The following is a 23,996-nucleotide window of genomic DNA, read 5'->3' on the forward strand; positions in this document are numbered from 1 at the left end:
GAGACCATTCCATGCATTCGTGAAATTCTCTGAGTGAAATTCCCCCACCTTACTACCATCTTAACTCCTCTTCTTTACTCACAGGCAATGGTCCCTGGTCCGATCACTGTCGACTCTGTTGAATAATTAATCTGCTTTTGATTTATAAAATTGATCCCCCTCTGAATACAACCTAAAACCCTATTTATTTCACCTATAGCTGCCTGGCACTGTGCTGCCTGCTTACCTCCCATATCTATTACCACCCCCAGATCCTTCTCCTGTGTGACACGCTCCAAAATTACCCCTTGCATCCTGTAATCTCTATTTTCATTGTTCTTTCCCATCCCCAACACCTTACACTTGCTCAGGTTAAATTACATCTGCCAATATTTTGCCCAATCCATACAAGTATCAATACTTTCCTGAATCTGATCACCACCCCCTCTGCTATCCACTTCACCTCCAAGCTTTGTGTTATCTGCAAATTTGGAAAGCTTACTCTTTACCCCATTATCCAAATCGTTGATGTAAATAATGAATAGTAATGGTCCGAGTACTGATCCCTGAGGTACCCCGCTACTTACATCCTCCCACTCACAGCCACTCTTTGCTTCCTACCACTAAGCCAGTTTGCAATCCAATTAGCTACCTGACCAGCCACTCCACAAGCCCTCACTTTGGTTAACAACCTCCATTGCGGTACCTTATCAAATGCCTTCTCAAAGTCTAGATATACTATGTCCACTGCCTTTACATCATCCACCCAATCAGAAACTGCTTCAACGAACTCCAAAAGATTTGTAAAACAGGAACTACCTTTGGTAAACCAAATGCTGACTACCTTTAATTAGTTTGTATTTGTTTCAAGGTCCCATGTCACTCAAAAGCACTGAAATTGCATATACATGTCCGATAGGAGTTTTTCATCGTGATTTCTGATCTGACAATGTTTTTTTCACAATACTCGTTCTGTAAAATGTAAAATTAAAATAACAAACCTCTTCAGGAACGCCCCTAAAAATTCTGCTGAAATCCACTGAAAGAGGCGTAACCCACATGACGTCATCTCCAGAACAACAAAGGCTGCACATAAATTACTCGGGTGGGTGGTCTACGTGATTCTATTGGCTTTCTGTGCGTTTCCACATTTGATTGGTCGACTCAATCGCTTCGTTTATTTCTGCTTTAAAAAAGATCAAACATTTGGTTTTGAATAATGGATGACATGGACTTTCATTTGTCTGGTAACAACAGTGAGTGTGAGAGAAATGAAGGATTTCGGTCTGAATCAGATGGAGAATTGTCGGATAACGTAGTCGCAGGAGGTAAAGTTCAGGCAGCTGGAAATGGAATATGGCCTTAGCAGTTCGAGCCCGAAGCAGGACAAGCAGAGGAAACTGGCGATGAAATTCCCGGAGTTCATGATGATTGGGAGGACATCGAAGGAAGACTTGGCAATAATAACTGGTTAGACTAAATCCTATTCGTAATTCAATAATGTAAATTCGACTTGCATACTGCTCAATATCAGAAATATTTTAGTGAGGTGACGTGAGCAGCGCAGCGGACATGTTCCTCCGCGGCGAATGAATCACAAACAAGGCCATCGCATGTCATCGGCCGTATCTCTCCGCGCATAAAACGAAGTAATCTCGCTGTCCGGATACAATGAAAACTTGTGTGCAAAACACACCTCGCGAAACAATTGGCTGGAGTAGTCCGATAAATCTGACGTTCTGTCATCATGTAGCGCCAGTAGGAAACAATGAAGAAAAGAGAATAATAAAAGAAAGCTACAGCATGTCAGATTTATCGGACTAGTCGGATGGACGACGGATTTATCGGACTCGTCTAGACTCTCGAGTTGACAAGTAACTTGTATTAGCATGCACACAATGTAAATAAGTAAGAGTCCCGAGGCTATGAGGCCGTGTAATAGGACAGATAAATTTGTCTTTCATACTTGTGCCAACATATTTTCTCCTGTTCATTTATTACAGCATTTTGGCTCAATGTTAATGAATAGCAAGCCAATGGAAACAGTACCTTCACTTGAGAGTAAACCCATGCATGTCGAGTGCATCCATACCTGGCTTGCATGTATGTGGAATCGTACCTATCCCAGCAGGTTGGTTTCAACGAACAATTCAATAAGCTGCAAAATGTGGGTGCAGGTTTTTCACATTGTTTGAATTTAAAATTATCTCCTTGTGCCTTGAAATGATGAAATATTAATCTTTAGTATTTTACTTGTATGTCCCTGTAAATTTATTTTTTAATGGAAAGGTTCAACAGTCACATTTAATATTTTGTGGACATGGTATAACCCTTTATTGTGCATACATGTATTGGATTTGTACACGACTACGACAAGGTCGTAAAGGGATGAATAATTGCGTCGTGATTGTTGTGCATACACGGCTCAGAAGCAGAATTTATTTTCTGCGAAACAATCACAGGAATTAAGACGATCAGTGAGATAGAAAACACATGTGCACAATGCATTTGTACGTACTTTATACGGCGCGCGACATCTAATCAATCCACTCTGAGCGAGTCGCGTTCTGGAGATGACGTCAACGGTCACGTGACCTGCGGTTCGCTGGAGTCAACTTTTTTTGAGGGGCGGGGCATAGCAAGTTGTGAAAAGCACTACAAATGTTCGAAATAGTGGTCTATTTATCCCATTGTTGATTTAAAAAAAGAAACATGGGTGATTTTTTTTCACGAGGAAGGTCAAGTTAATATATAAATAACCAGAAACTTTTGAGTGTCACGGGACCTTTAAATGGTTCCTCATCTGGTCCATAATCAATGTCTCCAACACCTTCCCCACAACTGAAGTCAAACTAACAGGTCTATAGTTTTCCAATTCTTATCTGGATCCTTTCTTAGATAATGGGGTTAAATTTGCAACTCTCCAATCCTCCAATACCTGTCCTAACTCCAGTGAGCTATTGAAAATATCCGTTAACATCTCGATACATAACTTCCAGGTACCTATATATGTAGATATATTTATATGTATAAATAACGAAATAACACACGTGTGTGTGTGTGTGTGTATATATATATATATATATATATATATATATATATATATATATATATATATATATATACATACATGCATTATTAAGTTATTACGCGAAGCCATATTTCATGGACGTTTCTCCTCCAAAACTGCCGGACGAATTGTCGCCACTTTTGGCATGCGGGTGTTCCATGGTCTAATGAACAGCGTGGGCTATGTGAGATCATGCCAGACGGACAGGTTTGGGAATTTTTGGCGATTTTCTAATTTTGGCATTGTTTGCATGGCATGTGACGTCACCGCTGAAAGACGTAATGACGTCATGACATCATCGGTCATTTGCCGATGTCATCACATCTCTCGTTGACGGACCGTCACTGCTGAGGCGTTACGCCCAGAAAACAGCGTCTGCAATGTAAAACCCTCTTCTGCACATGCTGACTACCTCAGAAGGGGCATTTGACACAAAAAATGTTACAAGAAACATTGTATTTCAAGAAATTCTATAAATCACATTGTGAACACTGGATATATTGACGTCCTAACAAACCCTCACTAAAGAAACTTCCCGTGGAGCTAGCTCGTTTACATATTGTTGTGGGCCGGGGGTCGGGTGAGAAAACCACGAGGTGGGGGGAAAACTATCTCGGCTCCCACCAGACTCCCCGGAATTGCAGGCCGTCGCACATGGATAATTCTGTGACATGGTGGGTCGCTAACCGACCGTGAATGCCAATAACTCAACCACACGAGTTACGGTCCTCTGTCTAGTTACCTAAAAATAATCACATGTTCTAATTCACGGGGAACACACCCTCAGTCCGCCTTGTTTGAACCGGATCACTTTACCGGATCGGATGCAGCCGAGCGACACTGCCAAGGATGTACTGGCTAAAAGGAACGGATCGTTGGGAAGAAAGTCCCGGCTCAGCTAGGATACGGACCATGCTGGACCAATGAAAGAAAAGATAAAAATTAGCAGGGAACATTTCTACAAAGGATTTATTAACAAGCAGGTGAGGAAAAGTGTGTAGCACTGTGAATACAACTTTTATTGTTGTCTGTAGCAGGAATAGGAAGAACTGTGAAAGGTGCAGAAATAATACAAGCAACTTACAAAAGCAAACACAGAGCAGAGTTATCCCGATATAATCCTTGTGCAATCTTAACATAGAGGATAGGCACCAGGACACGGACACACACACACACACACACACACACACACACACACACACACACACACACACACACACACACACACACACACACACACACACACACACACATACGTATCCATATATATGTCGATGTGTACATACATCAATTTTAGTTCAGGTCCAAATCCAGATCCAGCCTATCAGTGGGATACAAAATCATAAACTATTTAGACTCTGCAAGAACCAGTGCAACCAAACTTTGCTTGGCCTCCTCTTTCATCCAGTGGAAGGTTGAGGGCTACGTTTAGAAGAAATGCAAAATTGAAAATTAATAATCAGAAAATTGGCTTTCAGGCCTCGAATGGGTCTTATGGCTAATACGTACACAGCCTGCTTTTTTTATTTTTTTTTTTCCCCGGGAGCGATCGAGTAATATGCTTTGTGAAGATCGTCTGGTGAGGTTGTGTATTGTGATGTGTTGTCAACAACACAAATTTCATTATTTTCTTGTTTACACCTGCGCCTGTTATTAAAAATATTGCTTTACACAGGTTTATTATAACACCTACGTGTCCGTTCAGGAATCGAGTGATGATGTTCTTATACACTGCCTGGGTTTTATTTCCCTGGGAGTGATCAAGTCATATGTTTTGTGAAGATCGTATGTTGAGGTTGTAGTGATTGAGTGTGTTTAAAAATGTAATTAATAAAAAGAAGGGAATGCGGTCCAAGCGCATTTTACAACGCCCATGTTTGGTAATTCATAACAAACCATATTAGGCCGATATTCCCCAATTTGTCATGCAGGAAATATTTAAATACATATTTCATTGAATTTGCTTGGGAAAAGCCAGGGACTTCAGCTCGTAACTATACACAAGTATATATATATATATATATATATATATATATATATATATATATATATATATATATATATATATATATATATATATATATATATATATATATACATATGTATATATATATATATATATATATATATATATATATATATATATGGAAGACGTTCCTTTTTTTTGGACCATCACACCCCCCCCTGAGAGTATAAGGAAGTTAAATTTAAAAATATCTAAAATACCAGCACAAATGTTATTCCAAAATATATAATCTGCGGTATTTCATATTTACAACCAAATACACATGTGACCTCCATGTTGATGCCCTTTTCCAAAGAACAGCATAATCCAAAATGTTACCCTACTACGCGCTGTGAGTATAAGGTATAATTTACAATTTCTTGGTTTTTCATCTTAGTGCCAATTAGTGGAGACTCTTTGTGGGATTGTGGAGGTGCGTCTTCTTCAAGGTATTGAACATGGAATTGTCTCATGAGGATGTTATAGCCACGTACAGCTCATTAAGTAAAGTGAGGTGTATTTGTCTGGTTGCTCATTCAGGTGTGAAAGTGGGTATTAAATGAGGTACTTCGACACTAAACCAAAACTTCTCATCCAGAACTTTGGCTTTTTATATCTATGCAATGACAGAGGGCAAACCAGAATTTGTTGATGGCTCCAATTCGACGAAAGATTCAGCTTTTCAGAAATTGAGTGTACCATACACCTTCGGAGAGTTATTTGTCGGTGTGTTGGCAATTGGTGGGAATGCCTTGGTGTGTGTGGCCGTACTGAAGACCAGAAGCCTGAAAACGGTCACAAACCTCTTCCTCGTTTCTTTAGCAATAGCAGACGTATTGGTAGGATTGGTGGTGATTCCTTCGAATATTTTGACGCACATAGGACTTCCCAAACATCACTTCATTCCTTGTGTTCTAATGGTTAGTTCGATCTTCGTTTTCACCCAGAGCTCCATTTTCAGTCTCCTGGCCATTTCCGTTGAGCGCTACATCGCCATCTTCAACCCCTTCCGCTACCAGGTACGAACGATCCACACTCAAATCAATTTCAAATGTCGTCACTCCTAAAATCGCTTGATTATACCATCTTCAATCAGATTTGTTTCTTTGGTTCTGTTTTCTGTCGTGGGGAAATTAAAACCATTCCGCAGTTAGTGTCTTCCACCGCCTGCGATAAACACTCGTGATTGAGGTAGGAAAACGATCAATGTTCAAAAGGCTCTGCACAGGTAAGATATCATGTTCGAGTCGCATTCTCACCCGATCATATACCCTTCAGAAAGCAAACGGTGTCACGAGTTTCAATGTAGAATGATCACATTATGAGAGGGAGTCAATTAAAGTTTTCCCCTGAAACCTGAAGGAATGCCTTTGCAACTGTGACAACTCTGAACGGATGTCACTCCTGTTATATTTTTGCTCTGATTTCTGGCTATTTTTGGTGTGGTATAGAACAACCTGGAGGTATGTGCACCTGTGTCTGTGCTGTGTACCCTGGGTTCGAATTCTACCCCAGCTGTGAGCCGTTTCACAGGCCAGGTTATTTATTAGTGTGTGTGTGCGTCGTCCCTGTCCCTCGGATAGATGTTAAACTGCGCATCCCCATCTGCCAGAATTAGTTGGTGGAAATGAAAGATCCCATGGTGTCCTTCATGAAGAGTAAGCCAATTTTTGCTGGGACATGGAATACATGAAAATAAAATACTCTTACAAATAATTAATACAGCGTTCCTTTTTATTTTCGGAATCATTAAAGAATGGGAAACACACCAAAAGCAGTTGGAAGCAAAATAGGACTGAAAGGAGGAGGAAAGTGAATGCACATAAAAGGAAGAACGGAAAAGAGAAAGAGCATCTTCAGGAGAAGCACCGGATCATGGTGGTGTCATCTGAAGGTGGAGGAAATCATTCAAGATCATCGGCATGCATTGAGATGAGGCAAAGGAGATTTTCCTTCAGCAAATCGGGGATCCTTTGGATTGTCGGCCCAAAGGACACAACATGTTGTTTTATGTTCTGTGTACATGGATGAAAAAGACACGGCATGTGGAATGCGTGGCATCGACATAGTACGTCCGCAATGTTTGCGCAACCACTCTCCGATTTTCCGCACGCATCATCATGACTCTCCCGGGAAGGCAGGATAGCCTCCTCGAGGTGTGTGAACTCACCCTGATCTGTCTAGCCTGGTTCGAATATCGACCCAGCTTTCACCTGTCATCCTGGAGTTTCACAAATATGGCAAGGCATCGATGTGTGTATGTGTGCTCTCCATCGGGTGGACATTAAGCTGGAGGACCCCTCTCAAGTATTGGTGAGTTTTTGCCAGCACCCTGAACAAATTACACATCCGTGAGCAAATCACCTTCAGTCTAACATAATGCATGGCCAGCCGGTTCGTGAAAGACTTTGACCACACTGTTACCAAATCGACTCCACAAAAAAAAGTGTCAATAATTGGAGCCATTAATAAAGAGTGGCGACAGTGGTTGTATAAATCTTCATTACTCTCTGTTTTCCAAATTTTCATCGCATTCTCCTCCATCCTCCCCTTTTGATTATCACAAAATCATGAACACTGCTCAAACTGCCTTGATCCCTCATAAGTGGAGTATATAGATAGCTGCTCATTGCTCCACGAATCCTCCACTTAGTGTAGTAGGTAGTAGAAAAATCGTGCAAATTATGACACAAGCATCAAATTTGGCATTTCTGTTCTGCAGGGCTTTCTGATCAAACCTGCCTGATTGGCCATTTGAAAAAATTTGGATTTTCAAATGGCCAATCAGGCAGATTTGATTAGAATCACCTGGAGAACAAATGTGCCAAATTTGATGCTTGTATCATCATTTGCACGATTCCTCTCAAAAATTGCTGTTATCTGCCCCACTATATTGAGATCTGGGTTTGAGAGGGCTATTCCTTGCCTTGATATACTCTAACTTCCTCTTTTTATTTTACAAATAATAATTATTCCTGCTGAGTGTTTTGGATTATTATCTTGCTGTAAGATAAAGTTTGGAGCAATAAGTCGTGGACAACTGGAGATATCATGTTGGTTTAAAATTATTTATTTGTACCTTTTGACGCAGTCAATATTCCATTCCATTTACAGTAATTTTCCAAAACCACTTGACGATATGCACCCCCAACCTTGACTTGAACATCCTCCATGCTTATTTGTTGACTTCCAGAAAGACTCTTGATAAGTTTCAATTTTCCATCGTCTCACATGTTGTCTTCAGCCTGTCGTTGGCTTTGCGGTTCGGGTGGTGGCTTGGGATCCTCGGGTCCTGAGTTTGAGCCCTGTTGGCTGCTGAATTAACACCAGGGGGGTTGACTCAACCTTCATCCTCCTGTCATCCTTCTGAGGTTCGTGAAATGAGCACCAGTATATTGGTAATCGGGGCACTGCACCAGCAGCATTACTGTGCCCCTGACCAATGATGCAACCAGCAGCCAAAAAGGCAGCACATGATGGGAACATATTGTTTTAGATGAGATACAAATCCCTGAGACTTTGATAGGTCTCAAAGTCGAAAACACCTTTGACCATTGTTCCAGAGTCCAATTTTTGTTTTTATGTCTGCCACCGAAGGTTGATGGAGGTTGTACTTTCGCCCCTGTCTCTCTGCCTCTCTGCCTGTCTGTCTGTTTGTTTGTGAACAAAATATCTCAAAAAGTTGTGAATGGATTTGGACGAAATTTTGTGGAGAGCTTGGGTATGTGACAAAGATGAAATGATTAGATTTTGGTGAAGATCGAATCAGGATCTGGATCTGATAAATTTTTTCGTGATTCTTCACCATTGAGTGATTTGGCTAAAACGATATATAGTTGGATATCTCCAAAAGTTATGGACACAATTTGGACAAAACTTTGTAGATGATTTGGATAGGTGACAAGAACAAGCCAATTAAATTTTAGTTCAGGTCCGATTTCAGATCCGGCCTATCAGTAGGATAGAAAACGTAAACTAATCAGCCTGGCCGAGGTATGCTCTCCACCGAGTGCCGTTCTAGTCTTGTTTATAATTTAGCCTTTTAATCTTGTTTCCCTTTCTTAAAAGATGTTTATTTACTGCAACACATCCTTGAAGTCCTGATTTCAAAAGTGAACTTCGTATTGTTGATGGATGACGACACCTGAGCCTTCTGCCAGTTCTGTTGTCGATTCGATGCTTGTATTCTTTCTATTCCTTAATGATATGATCTTCATGTATTGATTAATTATTATTATTGTTAAACAGTTTTTTGGAGTCTTCCAGTCCTGGGTTTGTCAGTTACAGATGATATTTCTCTGTACTTGTTGATTGTGCTTTGGATACCACAGCTTGAAAATTGAGTGATGTGAGCGATTTCATTCAATGTTTGTCCTTCTTAATCCAGAAACAATTCTCTGGTCATCTTCTCCTGAAATTTTATACATTTTGTCTTAACCTAACAGTTAATCTGATATATATATATGTATATATTTCTACCGATTACATATATATGTGTATGTAAATATATATATATATATATATATATATATATATATATATATATATATATATATATATATATATATATATGAATTTCAGAATCGGATTTGACTAATGCAAACAAACAATTCGGTCCTCAGGTCCAGTTATTTCTGTAAATGCATGTCCAGAATAGACCCATCCCCATGTCTGGTGGGATTCTAACTTTAATGCTTTGGAGAAGGGTGTTGGATCGATTCCGTTTCTTATGGGATGGCCTTTTTCTCCTTATGACACATTCATGCACTTGAGATAGCCATTAACCCAATGGAGGCTCGTCTGCCCCCTTTCCATCAGGACACATCGGCTTGGAGGTGGACGTTTTATTTACACTTTGGATTTACAGGACATTTGATGAAGCACACCGTGGGCTTTTCCTGAGCAGTTATTCCAACGGTCAAATACGGCTGTGGATCATTTACCTCACCCACCGATCTTCCATTGACGTTTGACACCCGCCTCTTTCACCGACGTTGACGTCCACCTTTTTCCATTGACGTTTGATGCCCTGTTTGGCAGCTCTATGGTTGCTGGCTGGCTCTTGTTCGTGTCGGGCTGAACGAGGAAGGAATGATCACAAGATTGACATTTAGTCAGTGCAATGATGCGACAATAGGCGAGGTGGATTTGGCTGAAGTCTGTTTGAGGCTCTGCCCACAATGGTCGCCTATAAAAAGGATGGGAGGAGAGTTTTCCTGAGTTTTCTGAGAGTTTTGGTGACAGCTGGTTACAACTCCTCACAGTGCCTCACAGCCTTACAGCTCTCACAACTGGTGATAGTTGGTGAGTTCGTGACAGCCTTATAGCTCTGACCGCTGGTGACAGTTGATGAGCTGGTGAGTTGGTGACAGCCTTAGTCTTACAGTCTTGACCGCTGGTTACAGTTGGTGAGCTGCTTCTGATGGTGAATAACGGTTGGACCATTCCTACTGGTTCTGCTCGGGATCTGCTCTTGGCGTACCTGATTCTTGGTGTCCCTGGTTCCCGGGGGGGGGGGGTGATGTGACGTCGCTTGATGTTCAAGCCTGTTTGCAAGTGGGTGTACGGCGAATCAGGGTGCTGGCGGCGGACCAGGGCACGCTCACACATTTTGGGTCATTTTATTTGACGCACGACAACTTCTACCTTTGTAAGCAGAGACCGGATTTCTTCCCCCCCCCCCCCCCCTGAATGATCTGCTGGATACCCTTGTCTCGTGTTTAATTGTTAAGTAAGGCATCGTGATAAGCATCTGCTCGTTGTCTATTTTTCTATCAATGTCTGTTTAATTCTTTATTTGTTTGAGGTTATTTTGATTGATTTGAATTCACCTATTTTCACCACAAAGAAATAAAAAGTTCTTCAGTTTATTTATTTTCCTATTAATAAATTCCTTGTTGACGTTTCAATCTGTCTGTGCTTGGCCTTTCCTTCCATTGATCCGGCATTGTCCGAATCTTGATAGACTGGGAGGTAGCTCCCAAATTAATTAACCTGAGCCTCTCCTGATCTGATTTCCCTCCCGTAAAGGCATCCATTTGTACTCGCGGCTTGACGCGTGCGGCAACAATCACCGAACGGGCCCTGGGCAGCACGACGCTCGGTGTTGACAGGTCGCGTGTCCGATGGTTGTGGAAGGAGAAAAGCGAAGGTGGTGGGGGGTTTGCTGTGGTGGTTTGGTTGTTGGCAGGCGTCGTTTGGGAATGGCGGTGAAGCGATGTTTGCGGGATGGAGTTGTGGAGGTGAAGAGGCGAAGGTGGCGGTGTTTGAGTTGTTGGGGGATTATTGGTCCAAAATAACGATAGAGAAAGAAAAATGGCTAACTCAAAGCGTCGCAGCCCGGATGAATCACACATATTCCCTCTAAACAACGGGTGTGGGCTAACTACACATGAACTTATCGATATATCTAACCTGAGGACCTTTCTGGTGTATTGCGAATTTCCACAGCCGCAACAATATATGTAGTACGGTATGAAAAGTGGGCATTTGGCTTTATGAATGTGTTGAGAGGAACACCTAATTGATGTTAATGATGAGGAATACCTGACAATGAGTCATCAATTAGATTTGATTGGTGAACTTGATGGATTAGCTAAAACAACACTTCCTATTACCTGCTCATGTTTCGTTCACTTTGAGTTTTGATCACAAGTTTTTGACGATTCTGATCCATGTTAATTACAAATTGCAAAATGGCAAGCTTGCTTTGTTCTCACCCAGACTTAGCTCCATTAATAACAATCAATGTTGTTATAATAGAAAACATGAGTGGAGGGTTTGAGTAAATTTTTGATACTTATGACATCCATATATTGTAACTATGCCTGGTGTTGGCTTAATGGTTTGGTTGGTGGGCTTGGGATCCAAGGATCCTGAGTTCATAATCCCTCTCGGCTGTTGAATTAATACCAGGTGGGGTTGACTCTGCCTGTCATCCTTCTGAGGTCGACAAAAAATGAGTGCCAGCATGCTGGTATACTGTGTCGGAGTGGCGACCCTTCCAGGATTGTGTCCAATAGCCAAGGAGACTGCTTAGGCAGCACCAACGCTCTACACAGAGTATGGTCCCAATGGATGGATGGATGGATGGATGGATGGGTATTGTAACTCCTGAATGTACAAGACTTCTACACTGCAGTGGAACTTTATAACAGAACAAAAAGGTGGAATAATCGTGCAAACAATGTAGAGTTTATTGAATTTCTAGCAGTGTATGCTTACACATTGTAAACAATAATGAACTGTGCTTCCCCATTGTCTCGTGTTTGCTCACCTGCATTTGTTTTTTTTCATATTTTCTTCATTTATTTATTTTAATTTATTTATATTTTCATTTACGGACGTTTTCCGATGATTCTGTGATTTTTTTTTTAGCTCGACTGTTCGAAGAACAGAGAGCTATAGCGATACCCCTGGCATGAGCGTGAGCCTGAGCGTGAGCGTGAGCGTGAAAATGTTAAAGTTTTTGGTGCAAGTTATTTAGAAGCTTGCCATTCATGTAATATGTGTACTAGGATGCTGATATTTGGCATGAAGGTTCCTTTGGGGTATACTATTGATGTAGTGAAGTTGAAATAAAAAAATAATTTCAAATTTTTAAAATTTTTGACCTGTTTTGAACTCAACTTTTTTGTAACACATCAACGTTAAAGTTTTTTTCCTTTCGAATGTTTTTATCTACAAATTTTTTTTTACTGATGATTACAATATACAAATACATATATTGCTTCAAAATTATTTGGATCAGACTTCACTGCAATGCTTTATAAAAAATATTATTAGACGAGTCTTTTTAAAACGATAAAATGTATAAACAGGTGAGCATTGGGTGGCTTTGACACCAACTCTCTGGTTTCCCCTGGTATATCGGCTTTGATATCCATTGGGATGTAAAATTACCGTGCTTCCCCATTGCCTCGAGTTGCTCACCTGCATTTTTTTTCGTTTATTTATATTTTTATTTATGGATGCTTTGCGATGGTTCTGTGATTTTTCCCGGAGTATTTGCCTTGATGTCCATCGGCACGTGAAATTTCAGCTTTCGATGTCAGCATGAAGGGACCGAACATGAATATCAGTGAGTAGTTAGAATGAGCTTTATATATTAGATTCCAATGAACAATCAAAATGATAATATTTGACATTCTATTTTGATAAAACATGATCATTAGCTTTGTAAGTCAACAACACAACAATAAACCAATGTCACCTGCAGGGTGACTCGTATCTTGCCAAAAGGTGACCACGTGTGACTTCTTTAAGGTCACACTGAGGTGAACAGAGCTGCTATCCACCAGGAGCGACTCCTTGAGGAATATCTGCCTATACTACGAGAGATTCCGATGAGAATCGTTCTACAGAGTAACCATGAAAAATATGCGTTTGCCTCATAACGTCACCAAATGACGTCATAATGTCTCAAGCTTGACATATCGAGGTGTTCAATTTGAGGTACTACACGATATGGTCCCTAAAACTTGAAAATTTGACCTTGGGGTCAAATATGTTTGACCTCAGGCTCTAACCATGAAGGTCAAGGCCAATCGCCACCAAAAATTAATCAGCTGAGCACCAGACCATGAACTATATTCCCATGAAGTTTGAAGACGATCCGATCAAAATTACTCAAAAAATAAGGGTTTCGTCGACTCCCCTGATTTGCGACAAAGTGACCTTGACCTTTGACCTTGACCTCCAAAATTTTGTGCACTGACAGGGACCTCTATAGGCCTCTGATATGCGAAGTTACAAAAATTTCTAATGCTAACTGTGCTCTGCAGAATTTTTTATACGTGATTACAGACAAACAAAAAAAAACAAAAAAAAATAAAAATAAAAACTAACATACAAGCTGACTAACATATCTTGCAAAAACTTCGTTTTGGCAAGATAATAATGCCGTCATTAACTTTGCACCAACATCACCATCAGCGAACTTACAAAAGGAACTTTTTATGCAGAAGGGGGCAATTTGGCCCATCATGTGACCGCTTATCAACACACATTAATTATAATGAACCTCAAATTTGTCTTCAAAATATTTGTTACACATGTAATATCAATGTGAAATGAATGTTTTACGTGATCAAGGCATTTCTGAGATGCTTGTAGAGCAGAATGAAGGAAGAAACTAATTTCTTCCCCTGTTGATTTTATTAGAAGTTGAAAGCATCTTCTGTTTTTGAAGACGGCGATGACAATTTTTTAAGCTTATGGCTCATAGGAGCTTCATTAAATTTCCTTCCTTACATCTGGTTGATCTCGGAATTATATGCAGGTTCTAGTTACCTGGCGCAATGCACTCATTACGATCTTCTTCACCTGGATCTTATCCTTCATCATCGGACTCATACCCGCAATGGGCTGGAACAATGGCCCGACTGCCGATGGCTCCTGCATCTTCGTCCTAATCATCGACTTGAGCTTCAAAGTTTATTTCATTTTCTTTGGCTGTGTCCTCGTACCACTCTTCATAATGATCATGATCTACCTGAGGATCTTCATGGAGGTTCGGAGGCAACTTCGCCAGATCTCAGCCAATGGGAAAGGAAGTGCACAGGTGAGCACAGTCCGAAAGAACATGTTTTCATCATGTTGCTTTAAAACTTTAGAGTCAATGTTTTTGCTGGCAGACCATCGTAAAGATGACAAGAATGGATCTTTAGCTATAGAGAAAAGGAATGCACTCCTCATTGTTGATGTCACATCATTTACCACAATTTGGGAGTTGGACAATAGGGGGTTAGACCCGCCATATTGTTTTTCCGATGACGTTTTCAATACTCTACTAGTTGAAAGCACGAGCTTGGAAAGAGATAATGAATACACTCACGTTTGGAAAAGAAGACCAATTCCTAAACGATGTGAATCATTTCATCTCCTGAACTCAAGAGTTTTCCTTTTCATTTTGCTTGAAAGGATACATCTGAGAAATTATTTTAATCATGTCTAACAACAAACTTTATTGCAGTACAATTCTGCCCAAAATTTTTTTTTTTAATTTGTCGTGATCACAGCATTGCTATTATTGTGGAGATGACGATCTGGGGGTGTCAGGCAGCATCTCAAGACCTCCTCTGAGATAGATTCGGCATTTGGCACTCTGAGATGAACAAAATATTATTTTGGAAAACATGCAAATCGTGGTTTGATATTAAATCTGAGAAGTTGTGAGATTTCTGTTGTATTTGACCAATTTATAAGGAATCCCCCTGCCCTATTGGACTTCGAGGAGTTTTCTTACTTCTGAAGAATTTTGCGAAAAAAATCCTCCTCGGTCTCTCTTATGCCAGACTTCTCTTACCCCCAAACCCCAACCCTCCCCCCCACGTTCCCATCTCTCCTCCTTCCTTGCTCACTCATTCATCTCACTCCATACACATCATATAGTTCTTGATACATGCTTGCTGAGAATGGAACATTCGAGATTCAATTATTCACAGCAAGCCGCACATTGCATACCAAAACTAGAGGGGCACTCGGTAGAGCGCATACCTCCGTCACGCAATGCCTGATCCAGTGGAACATATCGATCCCAATAAATTTTTGAGATATCATGCTACACCAGGACCCCGACATTCGCAGGGGATACGTTCTGGGAAAACCCCACGAATGTTGAAACTGTGAATGTGGGGGCATTGTTTCAATAGGAAATGGGGGGGATAGGTTCCGGGGATTTCCCAACCCGCGGAAAATCCGTGAATGTGGGGGGAAAAAACACAAGTGTTTTGTCATTGTTACAATGGAGACAAGGGGGATAACGTTATCGGTTCAGGGCGGTTCCTGGTTAATGAAAAAAGGCCACGAATGGTGACACTACTAAAGTCAGGGAATTGGTACAATGGGGACAAGTGTGATGACGTTGTTGGTTCGTGGCAGTTCCTGGTTCAAAGGGGAAAGTTTTTATCCCCCGCCGCGTGGCGGAAGGGGGATATTGTTAATGTTTAAAATGTTTTTGACCACAAATGCACGATTACAGCTTCATTTAAGATGCTTACAAATGAAAACAACGACAACACCCAGTAGTGTTTCCAATTTATTGAAGAATGCATTTTTAAGTATCTTAACCATACTGTACCACACCGCAAAACTTAAAAAAAAACCCAAAAAACATAATGTACCATTTAAATTTTTTATCAAACAAACACAGCACACATAACTTTGCAAAATGATCAAGATGAAGATGATGAAGATGAGCTGCTCTGGATGTGAAAAGTCTTGGAAGTTGATATTACCCCCTGGTCGAGTGGCTGGTTGAAGGAGGTGGTGTTCGGCCATGGGGTCCATGGGGTGGCCAGGAGCATTGTCAAGCAGTAGGAGTACCTTGAACGAAAGGCTCTTTCCTGCCAGGTACCTCTCAACCTGAGGAACAAAACCGTTATGGATCCAGTCCATGAAAAGTTCAGACATCACATACGCCTTCCTGTTCACCCTCTAGTACACGGGCAACGGGGGCAACGGGGGCAACGCCTGCTTGTTTTTGTTCTTCAGCGCAAGCGGGTTCAGGGAACGGTAGAGCATCATGGGCTTTACCATGAAGTCACCTTCGGCGTTTGTACAGAGGAGAAGGGATACCCGGTCCTTAGCGGCCTTTGAGCCGACTGCTTTGCTCTCGTGCTGTGAGATGAATGTTCTGGTCGGCATCTTTTTCCAAAACAAGGCGGTCTCCTCAGGGTTAAAAACCTGCACTGACAGGTACCCCTTCTCCTCGATGAGGCTCGCGAGTTCTGCAGGGAATGCCTTTGCCCCGTCAGGGTAAGCGGAGGCACGCTCCCCTACAAGCTTGACATTACGCAAGTTATATCGCTCCTTGTAGTGATAGAACCCGAGCCTGGTGTTGGCTTAGTGGTTCGGATGGCTGGCTTGGGATCCTAGGGTCGTGAGTTCAAGCCCCGTTGGCCACTGAATTAACACCAGAGGGTTGACTCAGCGTGTCATCCTTCCGGGGTCGGCAAAATGAGTACCAGTGTACAGGTCCCGGTGTATGCCCCGGTTGGAAAAGGTGTACCATATTCCTGTGTGTCGTGAGAGGTGACCAGGGTTGGCGTCAGGAAGGGAACCATGATTGCATGGAGCCTGCAAAAAGCTAACCCCTGCTCAGCAGTGAAAAATGGCTGTAAAAAAAAAAAAACTTGATGGAACCACCCCTTGCTCGCTGTAAACAGGCCACTTGTACCTGCCGCGCTCATGCTTGCACCACCAGCGCCAGAGAGATGGTCATGCAGGAGCTTCGCCTTCTCCCGTATCAGTGGTCCGCTTGGAGGCATACCCTTCTGAGTGTTATCCTCGATCCTTGGGAGCCATTTTATATGCCATATATATATATATATATATATATATATATATATATATATATATATATATATATATATATATATATATATATATATATATATATATATATTGGGGCGTATTATATGATTCCGTCCGTCCGTCCGTCTGTCTGTCTGTCTGTCCGTCCGTCCATTCCTGTCCGCACTCTAACTCCCAAAGTTTTCAACTTTCACGTTTCATATTTGGTACATAGGTACAGACTGTGGAGACGGTGTGTCGTGACATACGTTCATCTAAAGTGGATGCCGTTTTCCATGTGGTAGCACAATTCTGTATATACCTTCTTGTTCGGGCGTATATTGTGCTCACTTGTTTAAGAATGAATGGAGCAAAAGGAAATACACAGATCAGAGCAACGGGATGAGAATGATGACGATACCGGATGTGGTGAGATGTCTGCACATTGTTTATGGGGTATATTTATGGGTGATGCTGTATTCGGCAGCTGATAATAGATGTGGTGAGTGATGCCATTGTGTAATTAGTCCGTATGGAGCAAGCTGCTAATTACACTTATAGATATTCTGAACATTTCCATTCTTTAACTCACAGGACATGATGTCTTTCCTATCTACAGGTAGATTAGGTTGAGCATTTTAAATATGTAACTGCACAGATGGTGCTGTTTGTAGCAAGATGGTAATTTACACAAAGATGCGCTGAATGTTTCCATTGTGTAATGTCCATATGTGGCGACCTGGTAATTACTGGATACATCAATAGATGCTGTTAGTGTTTTCATTCTGTAAGTAATTCACGGGGGATGGTGTCGCAGGGAATGACGTGTTACACTGGTGAGACATTCAGCGAAACTATGTTTATGCTGCGAAGCTACAAAAACACATCCAGGAAGCAGGTCATGTTTGCGTCTCATGGAAGATATGTTTTTTACATATTGCACAGTATTGTACTATATGTATGTCCAGCTGCTTTGTGCATGACTCGCGGATGATGTGTTTTAGAACTGTTATGCTCGCGGCTCGTGAAACAAAAAAAAATCTCCACGAAAACCGCGAATACGCGGCACAATTTCCCGCGAATGTCAGAGCATGTCGCAAATTATCAACCACAGATAGGCGGAACCAGCGAATGTTGGGGTCCAGGTGTACGTATCGTTTTTGGCCCTTTCTCTCAATGGTGAAGAATCACTTAAAAAAATTCTAGTAGCCAGATCTGGATCTGGATCTTCACCAAAATCGAATCATTTCGTCCTTGTCGCACACTGAACCTGTCCACATCCGGATCGGTCCACTACTTTTTGAGATATCCTGTACACAAACAAACAAACAAATAGACGAACACAAAGACAAGGGTGAAAACATAACCTCCTTCCCCCTTCGGCAGCAGAGATAATTACAATCATTTTTGTCTCTCCCTTGAATATTAGTTGTTTGTTTTTTTCCATGTAAAGTTGCTTCAAAGTTTTGTCATGTAATAATATAAATGGAAACTTTAAAGCAATGCTGAGAACTAATAATATTGTAAATTTTGGAAAGTTCACTTTTATTTCACGAAGAGGGATTACAGAGGAGTGACAAAAAGAGATGCAGCTTAGATTCAGTGAGTCTGTTCTCCATATCTTGCAAATCTTAGGGCTTGGGAGACCACAATGAATGTTGTGGCTTGAACATAGATACCGTTTTCTCGTCTTCCATTCCCAGGACCGCCAGGCTCAAGCGATGAAGAAAGAGATGAAGACGGCTACATCCCTCTTCCTAGTGCTCTTTCTTTTCATCGTGTGTTGGATTCCCGTTCAAATAATGGATTCCATTTTTTTCTTCTGTCCAACATGTACCCTTCCATTGACCTTCATGTCATTGGCCATTATCCTGTGTCATGCTAACTCTGTAGTTAACCCTTTCCTTTATGCATTGCGAATGCGCTCTTTCCGACGCGCTTTCATTGACATCTTATTGTGTCGAAGTGATGACCCTGAGATTCATGAATAATCCACAGGGAAGATTGGATGAATGAGTCGTTAAAAAAAATGAGAAATTGCTTCACATTTCTTCATTCTGATAAGTTACCACTAATATAAATACTAACATGTTATCGTTATTGCAAATCAGGTGCTTAAAAGCTGACTACAACTTGTGGCAAATTCGTACATTTCTCTTTTGGAGAATTTTTCGTTTTTTGCAAAACCAAATGATTACCAATTTTAAAATAATCGATTGCATAATAAACTAGAAGGGCACTCAGTAGAGCGCATGCCTCTGCCAGGCTGATTGGTTTACGTTTTGTATCCCACTGATAAGCCGGATCTGGATTCGGACCTGAACTACAATTTAATCGACTTGTTCTCGTCACCTAACCAACTCGCCCAACAACTTTCGTCCAAATCCGTCCACAACTTTTTGAGATATTTTGTTCACAAACACACAGACAAGCCGGTAGGCGGCGATGGGTCGCCGAGCATGGAAACTATAAGATATAGACCAAAATGGATGTCATATAGCGGATAGGGAATCACCTTAAGATTATGCATATCAAATCTCATCCAGTTCCATCTGCTGATAACTACTCGGTATCCATTTGAATGAAAAGTACCGAAAATGCGGTTCGAAATTTGAAATCCCCAAAGTTCGAGGGGGTGCTGTGGGTGAACAAAGATCTAAATCGAAAATCCGGCTCGATCGTTTGAGCACAATGCATTCCAGATGATTAGTGTGAATTTTCATGACCATCCGACCATAACCCTAGGAGGAGTAGCATTTGGCATGAAGACACCTCCAGCTCTCGCATATTATCGATTTTTGCACTAATTGACCTTTGACCCCTGACCTAAGCTAAATCGGTCAATATGTCCTGAGGCAAAGTTGTAGTACTCATTGAGTACCGTGAACCTGCAAAGTTTCATTCGTATCGATGCACTCACCTGATCGCTAGGGGGCCTTCAATTTTCGCGCATCCCCTAATTATTGGGGGCGGTGCGGGTAAAGTATTCTATATGTCACAAAACCGGAATATATTTGATAGAGCATCACATGTAGATCATTCGTGCCAAATTTCATAACCCTACGTGGGATAATGGCTTTCGGAATTGATTTCGCGTGAACGGTACCGATTTTGAAGGTTTTTTGGCTGTTGCTAGGGAACCAAAGCGTCCCTAGCAACCATCACAATTTCCAAAGCACTCGGTCACAAGATGTACCTCCCACCCGAGTTTGGTAAAAATCCGCCCACGTTTACTACCAATTATGCTGATGACAAATGAACAAACATCCAAACAAACAGACAGAATTACTGACAATAAGGGTCACCTATTTCGGCGACACGACAGTGGAGAAAACATAACCTCCATCCACCTTCGGTCGTGGAGGTGCTGTAATAACTTTTTGGCATAATGAGGTTTACTTGTAAATCATGGAATTTTTCCTTGAACATGAAAATTAATTCCAGTTCACTGTAATTTATGTGGAGGCAGCCTTGCCTGAGCCATGCAATTGGCCTTCAAAAGTCCACACCTGTAATATGACACGAGTTTTGGCCAACATTTTAAAATGCTCGTTTACAGAAAGGGATAATGATGCCCAATGGGGGGGGGGGTGATTCGGTGGAGACAGGGTGACTTTAGGAACAGGTGTTCACTCTGATATGGATCGATGTAGGTGAACAGTTACGTGGTGCTTGGATATGTGTAGGAATAATGACAATAGGGATTATATAATGCAAGGTGCAGTCTTCGAGCATGTCACACAGGACAAGGATCTGGGTGCGGGTTGTAATATATGGATGCCAGGTGCAGAAGATGGCATAGTGCCAGACAGCTATATGTAAAGCAAACAGGGTTTTAGGTTGTATTCATAGGGGGGATCAATTAGAAATCAAAAGAGGTAGTGTTGACACTGTACAGGAATTTAGTGAGGTCCAATCGAGAATATTGTGTACCAGTTTGTCACTACATCTGAGGAAGGACATGCCGAGGGTACAGCAAAGAGCAATTGGATTGATTCTGGACCTAGCTAGACTAAGCTACGAGAATGGGCAGGTGAAGGAGACAGGATTTTATACACGAGCAGGGACCCGTGGAAATTCCATAGAATACAAAATGTGACTTCAAGCCCTCAACTCCTCGCCCCCCCTCCACACCCCTCTCACAAACCCCAAGTCCTCAACGTCCACCTCCCAAAACTAAGTCCTCATCAATCCTCTCCCCACTCCAAGCCATCAAACAACCTCTCCACCCATCATGGTCGCCTATCTTGTATGTACATCACCAACTCATAATACATCCATCTCTGACATTGGCACCCTCTACGTTCACCAAGAATGTCCTGAAGCTGTTCTTGGCTCATTTCTGCTCAGCGCTGCTGATGCCGTTGTCTGTCTTTAGTTCTTCTTGCCTCTTGTCGTGTCTCCCTGAGGTTCACATGGTGCTGCTGCGCACTCTCTCTAGTCGCTGCTCAGACAGCCTCACTTTCTTCTTCTGTCCTGACATGCCTATCTGATGATCTATGATCTGTCCTGACAGGTCCGATTGCACTTTGTTGTGGCAAGGTGTCACCATCCATGCCCATGCTGTGGGTCATTCCAGTGAAAAGGAAAAATGGCAGTAAATTGGTGGTCCAACATCAATTAAAGCAGTGAGGATCCCACGATATTCCGTGATCTGGCAATTCTCATAATCTGCTCCAGTGTGTAACACACACACACACACACACACACACACACACACACACACACACACACACACACACACACACACACGTGTATTATTATATAAGAAAATTAGAAAGGTTATTACGAGGGGATCTGATGGAGATGTTTAAGATGATGATGGGTATCGATAAAACAAATGTAGAGGGTTTTGAGAGTAAATAAGAGGAAAGTAATAGTTGTGCCTGGAAAGGGAGTAACAGAAGATGTTAAAACAGGAATTTGTTTCCCTTGAGCCATTTGGGGATAAAGGGGTACATAGGTTTTTGGCAGAACCATTCGGTCGCTTAGGCAAGGATGGGTGATTGTTGACGTTTCGTGATTGTGATGTCAGTGTGAGGGATTCATCAAAAACGATGTGTTGTTGGTATTTGTTCATTCCTTAAACAAAAACCAATCTCATGCCCCACTCCCTCCAAAAAAAACAGAAAAACAAAATCAAAATTTTTTTAACAAGAACCCTGGTTAAAAATGTAGTTGTTATTAAAGGTCGATCAGCAGTGCTCTTTAAAAAAAAAAATGTCATTTCATGGCTCAATCACAGAGGGATATAACTCCAGGAGTGCAAAACTCCTTATAAACAGACAGGAAGAGCTGATTTCGACTTGGCCAAATTGCCAGGGCTGAATGCCATTCGTCTGATTGGATAGAGCCGAATACATGGAATGCCGAATGGAGTTCATATTATGGATTTTCTCATCGACTATTTAGCTAAATGGTGTTGTACTGGATATGTTTAATCAAAACTGTCAGACAGGATGAGGAGGTAACCTTTATACTTATGAACTGTCTCACCTAGGTGCAATTCCCCACCAGACGTGAAACTATTGGATTGGTACTTCACAAGCATGGCTTTGCCTAATTGCATCTCAAAGTGCTCAGATGGATGTTAAGCTAGGTCTCCCACCGACTAGCATTAGTTCCATCCGTTCATTGGGACCACACCTTCTAAAGAGCGTTGATGCTGCCAAAGCAGTCTCCTGGGCTGTTGGCCACAATCCTGGATGGGTCACTACTCCGACACATGATACTCTAATGGCTCAATGTTCCCAGCAAACTGGTACTCATTTTACCGACCTCGGAAGGACGACAGGCTGAGTCAACCCCACTTAGTATTAATTCAACAGCTGCGTGGGATTTGAACTCAGGACCGAGCATTAGTTGGTCCATGTTAAAGATCTCACGGCATCTTTCGCGAAGAGTAGGCGAGTGATCACAGGGCAGTCACTCTGAACAAATTACAAATTCTTGACAAATCACATTCAGTCAAAAATCAGGCCGTTGCGGGACCGGGGTCCCGAGGACCTCGGTGCGGACACACAGTGGGCAGGTGTGGAATCGCGCGTCTGGAGCCCACCTTTGGCCACGACACCTCTTTTCACTGACCACCTGGTTCGTAAGAGACTTGGGCTGAAAATCTTCCCACGACTGACCCACAACGTGGGAATAATTAAATAATTTGAAGATGTGGTAGATGTTCAAAAGTTTATTTTGATGAGAAAATTTAAAGATGCTGTGAAGTTTCTTTTTTCCGAGTCATTTGTTGCATATTTACATAATCTCGAATCCATTTCCAAAAATTACGACTATACCATTTCAGCGCCATCACCACTAGTTCCCGATTCGACCAACATTTGCCATGACGATAAATGAGGGTCAATCATAAAAAGTAGGGGGTGGTGTAGGAGGGTAAACTGTGGCTCATGAAACTCGATGCTGCTCTATTTGATGGGCATTCTGCTCCAATCGTTATCACAAAGATCCAGCCCTCCAAGGAAACACCTACGGTGCGAACTCTGACATGACTCCTCAATCTTTCCATGCACACAACAAAACATCGCAATCGTTTATAAACTTATGGATTATAGTTTATTTTCCATTATATATATATATATATAAACAAGCATTTTTCAATATGCAATGAGTTTTGTTTGAAACATTCACACT

General features: G+C 41.6%; 2 protein-coding genes across 2 annotated transcripts in view; both read left to right on the top strand.

Moving 5' to 3' along the window:
* Positions 1 to 5,617, top strand: part of LOC147012239 (adenosine receptor A2a-like) — a 30,688-nt gene extending 25,071 nt beyond the window's left edge. Inside the window, exons 6-7 of the mRNA XM_085856372.1 lie at positions 5,452 to 5,503; positions 5,595 to 5,617. Coding sequence (XP_085712498.1) covers positions 5,452 to 5,503; positions 5,595 to 5,617 — 75 coding nt within the window. The remainder of the gene's footprint in view (positions 1 to 5,451; positions 5,504 to 5,594) is intronic.
* Positions 5,618 to 5,663: 46 nt separating this feature from the next.
* Positions 5,664 to 16,652, top strand: LOC147012240 (adenosine receptor A2b-like). Its single transcript, XM_085856374.1, has 3 exons — positions 5,664 to 6,073; positions 14,335 to 14,616; positions 16,407 to 16,652. The coding sequence occupies exons 1-3, from the start codon at positions 5,678 to 5,680 to the stop codon at positions 16,650 to 16,652; spliced, it is 924 nt and encodes a 307-aa protein (XP_085712500.1). The 5' UTR covers positions 5,664 to 5,677.
* Positions 16,653 to 23,996: the final 7,344 nt, after the last annotated feature.

The sequence above is a fragment of the Eptatretus burgeri genome, chromosome 15 (genome assembly GCF_056783735.1).
Source record: "Eptatretus burgeri isolate ZD-2024b chromosome 15, Ebu_testis_v1, whole genome shotgun sequence".
NCBI lineage: Eukaryota > Metazoa > Chordata > Myxini > Myxiniformes > Myxinidae > Eptatretus > Eptatretus burgeri.

Bases quoted from the DNA above. Each gene is read 5' to 3' on its own strand.
- LOC147012240 (XM_085856374.1), top strand. From the start codon at position 5,678: ATGACAGAGGGCAAACCAGAATTTGTTGATGGCTCCAATTCGACGAAA. The intron at 6,074-14,334 runs GTACGAACGATC...AATTATATGCAG, and splicing joins TCAACCCCTTCCGCTACCAG to GTTCTAGTTACCTGGCGCAA. The intron at 14,617-16,406 runs GTGAGCACAGTC...CTTTCCTGCCAG, and splicing joins ATGGGAAAGGAAGTGCACAG to GTACCTCTCAACCTGAGGAA.